The sequence below is a fragment of the Abrus precatorius genome, unplaced genomic scaffold (assembly GCF_003935025.1).
Source record: "Abrus precatorius isolate BTA unplaced genomic scaffold, Abrus_2018 Scaffold8, whole genome shotgun sequence".
Classification (NCBI taxonomy): domain Eukaryota; kingdom Viridiplantae; phylum Streptophyta; class Magnoliopsida; order Fabales; family Fabaceae; genus Abrus; species Abrus precatorius.
The window spans coordinates 29,372,133-29,382,973 of NW_020874428.1; the positions used below are offsets into that span (position 1 = coordinate 29,372,133).

Genomic DNA, 10,841 nt, shown 5'->3' on the forward strand with positions numbered 1-10,841 from the left:
ACCAAAATATGCCTGAAGACACCATTGTCTATATTCTTGTTGCTGGTTTTACTGGCCAACTCAAAGGTTGGTGGGATAATTATCTCACTGAAGCTGACAGAGATAACATTCTCTCTGCAGTTAAAATTAATGATAAAGGTAAAACCATTGTCAGTGACAATGAGCATCTCCCTGATGCTGTGTATACGTTATTATACACAATATCCCAACATTTCCTGGGTGATCCTTCTCTTTGGAGAGAAAGATCTGGTGAGTTACTTTCAAAACTCAAATGTGATTCCTTAGAACATTTCAAGTGGTATAAAGATACCTTTATGTCTAGGGTCCTTACTAGGGAAGATTGCAACCAAGCCTATTGGAAAGAAAAATATCTTGATGGTCTTCCTAAAGCATTCGGAGATCTTATTAGAAGTAAACTCCGAAGTCATTCTTCTACTGGAGAAATCAATTATGATAATTATGATTATGGTCAACTTACTGCTATCATTATCCATAGCGGTATTAAAGTTTGCCAGAAAGATAAACTCCAAAAACAACTTGCTAAAGAAAAAGCTTTGAGCAAGAAAGAATTAGGGTCATTCTGCGAACAGTTTGGTCTTCCATCCTGCTCTCCCAAAAGAAAGAAACATGCCCCTAAGAAAGAAGCTGTAGAACCTTACAAAAAGCCCTATAAGCGCAGGTACAATAGAAAACCCAGTCCTAAAAAACAAGGGGATAATGTCATCCCTACCAATATTCCCAAAAAACCCAGAACAGGCGTAACCTGTTACAATTGTGGTAAACCTGGTCATATTAGTAAGTATTGCAGGCTAAAGAAAAAGATTAGTAGCCTCAATCTAGAGCTTTCTTTAGAGGACCAAATCAATAATCTCCTGGCTAATACCTCTGATGAAGAGGAAGATTCTAATAAAGAATCTGAAGAAGAGGTCAACCAAATTCAAAATGATGATCAAGCTTCTTCTTCTGACAGTGATGAAACTCCAGAAATCAATGTTTTGACAAAAGAACAAGATCTTCTTTTTGAAGCTATAAGCTCTATTTCGGATTTTCAAGAAAGAAAAGAATTTTTAAACAAATTCAAAGAGGTTTTAGAAAATAAACCTAAACCTAAAGAATATTTTACTTCAAACAAATTCGATATTACAGATATTTTCAAAAGATTAGAAAAGAATTCTAATATTAAACCAACCACTATTCAAGATCTCCAGATTGAGATAAATAATCTCAAGAAAGAAATCAGGGAAATCAAAGATCAACAACAAATTCACCAAGTTATTCTTTCTCAGTTAGATGATGACTCTGACATTGAGAAAGTAGAACTTCCTGAGGATAATGATTCTGTAAAGGTTGACTCTGGTAATCCAGAAGAAACTTTTATGTGTTTGATCAACAAGGTCAAAATACAAAAATTTTACATTAACATCAGAATCATTATTGATGATTTTGTTCTTGACACTTTGGCCCTTTTTGATACAGGTGCTGATTCAAATTGTATTTTAGAAGGTTTAATTCCTACAAAATATTTTGAAAAAACCTCTGAAAAACTCAGCACTGCTAGTGGTTCAAAACTGAAAATTAATTATAAGCTTTCTAAAGCTGTAATTGAAAATCAAGAACTTAAGATTGAAACAAACTTTCTTCTTGTTAAAAATTTAAAAAATGAAGTGATTTTGGGAACACCTTTTATAAAAGCTCTTTTCCCTTTGCAAATTTCGAAAGATGGTATATCCACTCGACATTTAGGGAAACAAATAACCTTCAAATTTTCTAATAAGCCCTTTACAAAAAATATTAATTTTATTCAAAACAAAGTTAATCAGATTAACTTTTTAAAAGAAGAAGTTTCTTTTGCTAATATTGAAAAACAATTAGGTAATTTTTCACTTCAAAAGAAAATCCAGTCTCTTTTAAACAAAATCCAAACTTCTATATGTTCTGACCTACCCAGCGCCTTCTGGAATAGGAAAAAACATATTGTCAGTCTCCCTTATGAATCAGGATTCAAAGATACCCAAATTCCCACTAAAGCCAGACCAATTCAGATGAATGAGGAACTCCTCCATTATTGTCAGAAAGAGATTACAGATCTCTTAGACAAGAATCTTATCAGGAAAAGCAAGAGTCCTTGGTCTTGCTCTGCTTTTTATGTTAATAAACCTGCTGAGATTGAAAGAGGTACTCCCAGACTTGTTATCAATTACAAACCCCTCAATCAAGCCCTTCAATGGATTAGGCATCCTATTCCCAATAAAAAAGATCTTCTTAACAGACTCAATTCTGCTAAGATCTTTTCAAAATTCGATATGAAATCGGGATTTTGGCAAATCCAAATTTGCGAAAATGATAGGTACAAGACTGCCTTTACTGTTCCCTTTGGGCATTACGAATGGAATGTTATGCCCTTTGGTCTAAAAAATGCTCCTTCTGAATTTCAAAAAATCATGAATGACATTTTCAATCCGTATTCAAAATTTGTCATTGTCTACATTGACGATGTTTTAATTTTTTCTCAATCCATTGATCAACATTTTAAACATATAAATGTTTTTATCAATGTTATTAAACAAAACGGTCTTGCCGTTTCAAAATCAAAAATTAGTCTCTTTCAAACCAATATCAGATTCCTTGGACATAATATCCACCAAGGTACCATTATCCCTATCAGTAGATCCATAGAATTTGCTGATAAATTTCCTGACAGGATTCTTGATAAAACCCAATTGCAAAGGTTTTTAGGTTGCCTCAATTATGTAGGAGATTTCATCCCCCACCTAAATAACATTATCAAGCCTTTACATGATAGGCTTAAAAAGAATCCCCCCTCTTGGACTGACGTCCACACTAATGTCGTTAAAGAAATCAAAACCAAAGTCAGGAAGATAAATTGCCTATATCTTCCCATCCCTCAAGCCTTCAAAATCGTTGAAACTGATGCTTCAGACATAGGTTATGGAGGCATTCTTAAACAAAAAATTGAGTCTCATGAGCATATCATTGCATACACTTCAAAACATTGGAATTCTGCACAACAGAATTATTCTACTGTTAAAAAGGAAGTTTTGGCAATTGTTTTATGCGTTTCAAAATTCCAATCTGATTTATTAAACCAAAAATTTTTAATTAGGGTAGACTGCAAGTCTGCTAAAGAAATTTTACAAAAGGATGTTAAAAATCTTGCCTCAAAACAAATTTTTGCGAGATGGCAAGCAATTTTAAGTGTTTTTGATTTTGACATAGAATATCTCAAAGGCACTTCAAACTCCCTTCCTGATTATCTTACCCGTGAATATTTACAGGATAAGTAAGATGCCTAGAAAGGCAGTTACCCCTTCTAGGGGAGGAACCACCAGAGGCGGCAAAGTCAGATTAGCTCTGACTCTAAATAAACCAAGACCACAATCTGCTTCAGCAGATTCAAAAACCTCTTCTTCTGGGTCATCGACCCCCATTGAGTCATCGACTCAAAAAGCAATCCAAGTTGTTGAGTCATCAACTCAGCAATCTGGAACTCCAAAAGAATCCTCCAAAAAGACTGATTCTGTTGTCAAAACCACCAAACAAACCAAAACAGACTATGCTCTCCCAATTAGTACGCTTTTAGCTATCCAACAAGGAAGCTTGAGTAGCCTACCAAATAAATCCTGGGCAGACATTGCCTCTGAAGAAGATATGGAATTAGATTTAGCAAGCCTAAACACTATAATCCAGACCTTCAACCAAACCCAAAAAACAATAACCAATAAAACAGAAGGGACCCTTGACCTTCAAAAGGGAAAACAAAAAACTTCAAACCCAAGCCATTATGTAGCCAAAGGAAAATTCTCCTCAGTCATACAAATGGAACCTGAATTTTGGGACAAAAACCCATACAAGGCAATTACTAAAGCATTCCCACCAGGATTTCATTTCAGACCATATCAGGCTAATAAAACCAGACAGTTTTATGAGTTTATCTTAGTGGATTCAGATTCTGTTTCTATTAAGCATTACAAGGACCACAAGGATCCGTCAGTTACAACCCATTCAACAATACAAATCCTGAAAGTCTTAACTCCAAAGGCTTTTGAAAAAAATTTAAATTCTTATAAAAAGTTTTCCCAACCATTTGATCCAGTAGGATATAATTATTGGGACTACATTGACGCATGGACAAGAACTTTCTGGTTCCAAAATAAACTTAACCGACATTCTTGGTTAATATATTTTAAAAAGAATCAGGATTATAACTTTCCAAATTGGTTCCTCCAATGGTGGGATTATTTTGGGCCAATAGAAGAAATCCTTCCCACCCCTGTCAAGGAAGGATACAAGATCTACAAAGGCAGATATCTGCGAGAATCAAGAATTCCAGCAGATTTTAAATACTTCTCTGACTTTGCCCTGGCATGGGTATTCTCATGGCAATACAGATATGGCAAGACAGAGAATGAAGACACTCTCCCTCTATTGCATAGGTATTCCTTTGTAAAGTGGTGGAATCAATTCAATGCAGATCATGCCGGACCAGAAGGAGTTGCTGAATATTTTGGGAAAAATCCCAAATTATTAAATCTTGCTGACCCAGCAACATTTCAATTCCTTAATCAGAAATCCAAAATTGCAGCATTCTTATCAGGATGCGACACCAAAGAAAAAATGAAGAAAAATCTTCAAGATGTTCTCCTGTTATTGCAAAGCCAAGAAGAAGGAGAAACTTCTAACCAAGATGCCAATATTGAAGATAATCAGAATGAAGATGATTGTTTCGGTATTGATATCCAAGATCTTTAGTAACCGGTACTATAGTGAATAGTTCCAGTCACCAACCGGAACTGTAGAAATAGTACTTTAAAAATTTCTATATAAGGAGGCCTCGTCTATATTGTGAGGTACCCTTTCATTTAGCAAGATAAGAGAGATTTAAGAGAGAGAAGCTCTGAGAGAAAAACTTCTTGTAAGCCTTCTTCTTCTTTGAGATCTTTCAATAAAATTTGCTGTTTCAAATTATTTTCCTCTCTTCTCCCTCTTAGCCGGTCCTGTTCGGACTACCGTCGCTCCGGCTTTCTTCTCTTCTCCCTTCACTAGATCTGTGTTGGTTATACCACCGTTCTAGTTTCTTTATGAATTAACTGTTTTACATACTGCACTTTTAATTTCTGCATATCATTTAGTAGTCCTGCTACTGCCTACTTTCCTTTCAGTCTTTTATTCTACATATTTTTGTTGTCCTTGATCCACTTCGGGTTATCTGGTATCAAAGCCTGATGGGGAAGTAGGAATATAACTGTTAATTGTCTGTAACTATGTTCCAGATTTGCTTTCATGGTCCAGAGGCGGCAAAGTCAGATTAGCTCTGACTCTAAATAAACCAAGACCACAATCTGCTTCAGCAGATTCAAAAACCTCTTCTTCTGGGTCATCGACCCCCATTGAGTCATCGACTCAAAAAGCAATCCAAGTTGTTGAGTCATCAACTCAGCAATCTGGAACTCCAAAAGAATCCTCCAAAAAGACTGATTCTGTTGTCAAAACCACCAAACAAACCAAAACAGACTATGCTCTCCCAATTAGTACGCTTTTAGCTATCCAACAAGGAAGCTTGAGTAGCCTACCAAATAAATCCTGGGCAGACATTGCCTCTGAAGAAGATATGGAATTAGATTTAGCAAGCCTAAACACTATAATCCAGACCTTCAACCAAACCCAAAAAACAATAACCAATAAAACAGAAGGGACCCTTGACCTTCAAAAAGGAAAACAAAAAACTTCAAACCCAAGCCATTATGTAGCCAAAGGAAAATTCTCCTCAGTCATACAAATGGAACCTGAATTTTGGGACAAAAACCCATACAAGGCAATTACTAAAGCATTCCCACCAGGATTTCATTTCAGACCATATCAGGCTAATAAAACCAGACAGTTTTATGAGTTTATCTTAGTGGATTCAGATTCTGTTTCTATTAAGCATTACAAGGACCACAAGGATCCGTCAGTTACAACCCATTCAACAATACAAATCCTGAAAGTCTTAACTCCAAAGGCTTTTGGAAAAAATTTAAATTCTTATAAAAAGTTTTCCCAACCATTTGATCCAGTAGGATATAATTATTGGGACTACATTGACGCATGGACAAGAACTTTCTGGTTCCAAAATAAACTTAACCGACATTCTTGGTTAATATATTTTAAAAAGAATCAGGATTATAACTTTCCAAATTGGTTCCTCCAATGGTGGGATTATTTTGGGCCAATAGAAGAAATCCTTCCCACCCCTGTCAAGGAAGGATACAAGATCTACAAAGGCAGATATCTGCGAGAATCAAGAATTCCAGCAGATCTTAAATACTTCTCTGACTTTGCCCTGGCATGGGTATTCTCATGGCAATACAGATATGGCAAGACAGAGAATGAAGACACTCTCCCATATATATATATATATATATATATATATATATAATTGACAAAAATTCAATGAAGATTGCTTCCAGAAATATATAAGACATAATTTAAAAAAAAGGATTTTATTCATACCCTAGATGATCTTACACTAACCAATGAATTTAATTATTTTGTTAAAACTAATTACTAAATTTATTATTTTAATTGTTCTTAATGATTATTTTTACTCTTAAACCATTTACACAATATGAATATTTTGTATAGGCAAAAAAAATGAAATATTTATAAAAAATATTATTTTAAATTTTATATTGACATGTAAATAAATAATAACATTTTTTTCTCTTTTAGGACAAATAAATAAAAGTATAGATACTTTTTTCTCATTGTATTAAATACATCTTTTATTTAATACTTAATTTAATTTTTTAATGTGGATAAAAGGAAATAGAATAAAATTTAATAAAACAATTTTTTATTTAAAATTTTATATTAAATGTTTATAAATGTATTAAAATTATTATAATAAAATATTATTATATATAAATTTTTTTATGTATCTATAAGTATACATTAAAATAATAGGTTTAAAGTCTATTTGTTTTCTTTCTGATTTTTCATAAAGTATTAAAATTATTATAATGTAGTTTTTTTAAAATTATTAATAATTTCAAAACTTTGAATGAATTTGTCCACTTTGGAGAGATCTGTTATGAAAAAAAAAATTAAATAATAAAATAAATAGTTAAATAATACTTTGTTATAAATTGAAAGGTATTAAAAAAATTATAAAAGCATTAAAACTCATATATTAAGTTGACTTAATCAAAGAATGCCATATAACTTATTAGAGAATAAAAGTAAGAAGACAAACTACTCGTGATTAAAGTAAATACTCTTAATTTTTTTTATTACTTATACTTATTATAATTTATATTTTTAATATTTTTTTATAAAATAAATATTAAATAACATAAATGTTCATTTATTATTTTAAAATATAAAATATATTTAATACTATTCATTTAACCATTAAAAAGATTCATAAAAATAACAAAAGTATCTAAATTATTATGTTAAAAATATAAAATATATTTTATTAAATATTTTAAATTGTCATGAAAATATGCGTTGTACATTTTGTATACTTTTTAGATGATAAATATTATTATTTTTAACAAATTATAATTAAATTATTTTAAATATATTCCTAGACACATTAAAAATTAAAAAAATTCAAATAAAAAATTATTTTTTTAACATGTACAATATTTTACTAAATAAAAAGTTATATATAATAAATTTTTAATAAAAATTACAGAATATAATACATTATAATTAAAATTATATTCTGCTGTATTTATCTCTTGTCGCCAAACCCCATTCCGCCCCAAACGTCTTTGGATTGCTGCAATCCATCTTTGTTGCGTTACTTTCGATATATATATATATATATATATATATATAAGTTGTAACTTGTATCATTTAATGAAAAATAAGTTTGTAGACTGTGAAAAAAGTAAAAATTCTTGACCTCGATGATCTCATTTAAAGGATCACATTGCTTCGTAACTGTTAAAACTTAGTATGATATTGTCTGTTTTTTTTATGCTGTTTGGTTTATCTACTGCATCAAAGATCTAAACAATGAAATCAGCCCTCTCTGACTGTTACTAACTACAATGAGCTGACATTCATCTTTCCTAAGTTTATGCCAAATCTTGCTACAAGATATTTGTTTGTTCAGGGTTTAAATACTTGCAATGAAGGAGTTAATGTTTCAGGGCTTTTTCTTATTCTTGTCTCTCCTTAAACCAGTAGTTTTAACAGAGGATGCTAAATAAGATAGTTTCGTTGACTAACTTTATATAATGTGTTTTTTGTCCTTCCACGATTTAGCCAAAACTTAGAATCAAGTGATACCCTGTTTGCTATCAAGTGAAAAACCATCAATGTCAAAGATGTTTAGGGGAGTGAAGGATACCTGGTCTTTAGGCTGGGGCATGTCACAAGCCTTGGTTAGGGGCTAAGTGGTTCTAAAAGGTTACATGCCAAGGGAGATTGCTAATAGCTGAGAATCTGATGATGGTTTAATAAATCCAAGAATGATCTCTTTACTAGATTTTATAACAAGCCTATTTGAGTTTTTGAAAACATGGAAGAGCTCTCTGTCATCAAGCAATTTTATTATTTGGAAGGAGAGATGATATTGTTTAACATATTAGTGACGCTATTGAACAATATAGTGTCCATAGTCTGGATAAAGATACACACTACCACAGTACCACGGACGAAGGCACACTCATAACGGGTGATAGATACTAAAGGGGTGGCATAAAAGTCCCTTTTTTTACCCTAGTAATTTTCTCTGCATTTGGACTATTATTGATTTCTGTTGAAACTTTCTTTGATCTGTGTTATTTGATAGCCATAGAGTATTAAAATGTTGAAGTCTAGTAGGATTTTAGTAATCTTTATTAATTATTAATTATATTATATTTTGTAGAAACTTTTATAAAATATTTATTATTATTTTTTAACTTAGTTTCAATAAACAAAAAGAAATATAATGATAAAAGTTTAAATTAAAACATAAAAATCAATATGAATATTAAATAATGATAAAAATATAATGTTATAATATTTAAAAATTTTAAAAACATAAATTTAAATATAAAAATAATAGTAATAATTAATTAAAAATAATTTTTATATTTTTATATCTTTAATATAATAATTAAATTTTAAAAAATAAAATTAAAGTTAACAAAAAAATAATAGTCATACAAAATAGCAAAAAGGTCTAACAAATAAAAAATGTAGTAGTGTCTTTATACACCATATGAATTTAGATGAATAAAAAAAAAAACAATTTTAAAAAGTAGATTAAAAATATTAAATTGATTATAAAAATATGTTAAATTAAAAAATCAGTTTAATAAAATCAATCTACCATTTGCCATGGACTGGACTTTCGTAACAGAATTTTTTGTTCAGCCCTAAATCGGACCACTTCATTTGGTCAGTTAAACATTTTGTTTTGCAGAAATATTTTCCCTAGCAGTCATTCTGGAGAATGAACCAACAGGATCAAGGATCAGGCTCTACATCAAATGTTCCAGTGAAACGCAAACGTGGTCGACCACGAAAACTAGCAAATGTAGTTCAGGTTCCGCTGGAGAATGTGCCTGCATTGCCTGCTCCTGACAATGTGTTGAACTCCAATCAAACAGCAGGCACAACTGACGAAATGCTGGGGAAGTTAGTAACTGGTGTCATTGACGGCACTTGGAAAGATGGATATCTTCTTAATGTTAAGGTGAACGACACTGATACTTGTTTTAGAGGCCTTGCGTTTCTACCAGGCAAAACTGCTCCAATTACTCCAGAAAATGACGTGGCTCCAGATATTCAAATGATCCAAAGGAAGGAGATTCCAATTCCAGCTCTTAATCCACAGGTTGGGATACATGGTCCTGTTCCCTCAACAGTACAATGCAGCAAGCAATCTTTTGGGCCAGAATTACAGGTGCCCATTTCCGTATCCACTGGAGGAATTCCTCAAGGGACATTAGATCCTGGACATGTGAATCAATCTGCGTGTATTGCATCAGAGTTAAAGCACGGAAAAACTGTCAAACAAGGTGAAACATTGCATCAACTTGATGCCTACACACAGGTAAAAGAATCCAGTGCTGATGGAGGAATAACGAAAGAGTCTGAACCAGCATCTGAACCCATCGATGTAGATCCAATTCCAACAATTGAAAACACTGATAAGGAGCTTGGAATTGGCCAGCAGGCTGTGCCTCATTTGCATCAACTGAATGAGGTTGTGATTCATGGTGAACCAAATACATCAAATATTGAACTCAACCTGACCCCTCGTTCGGCTGAACCCGAAGCGGGGCCTTCTGGGCAGACTAGTAAACCTGTTCACAACGTTGTGGAGATGCAGGACTTGCCCAAAACTGATTTGCTAGATGATACAGAAACTAAGCATGCTATTGAGACTTCAAGAAAAGTTGATACCTCAAACTCAGATGGAAGGCCAAGTAGTGATTTTGCTAATATTCCTGATGTGGGATCAAACCTTGCAAGTGGGACCAGCCAACCTGGATCCATGCCATCTGAACAGATTGGTGAACCTGTTCCTTCCGAGTCCACGCTCACACCATCTGAAGAATGTGATTTGCAGGACAAGAGTGATCTCCAGAACAGTAGCACCTCTGGTGCCTACTACTGAATCTTTACCTAGTTCAAAGGAATTTGAGAAACAGATTGAATCGGGCACTTGAAAATTTTAGTTGGAAAAGATTGGATCTTAGGCTGGGGAATAAACCAAACCTATACGGTAGACATTCAGATTTTTAGTTTCAAGTAATACGTCTGTTTTGCTGTTTCTTCTTGAATAAATGGCTTTCTTTTCAAAATAGTCTTTGCATTTGTATGATAAACTTGTG

The 10,841-nt window shown here is 32.7% G+C and overlaps 1 protein-coding gene across 1 annotated transcript; it reads left to right on the plus strand.

The window, feature by feature from the left end:
- Window positions 1–9,784: 9,784 nt before the first annotated feature.
- LOC113848437 lies at window positions 9,785–10,626 on the plus strand. The gene has a single exon (XM_027477946.1). It carries the CDS (start codon window positions 9,794–9,796, stop codon window positions 10,622–10,624), a length of 831 nt encoding a protein of 276 aa, XP_027333747.1. The 5' UTR covers window positions 9,785–9,793; the 3' UTR covers window positions 10,625–10,626.
- The last annotated feature ends 215 nt before the right edge of the window (window positions 10,627–10,841 follow it).

Bases quoted from the DNA above. Each gene is read 5' to 3' on its own strand.
- LOC113848437 (XM_027477946.1), top strand. From the start codon at position 9,794: ATGATCCAAAGGAAGGAGATTCCAATTCCAGCTCTTAATCCACAGGTT.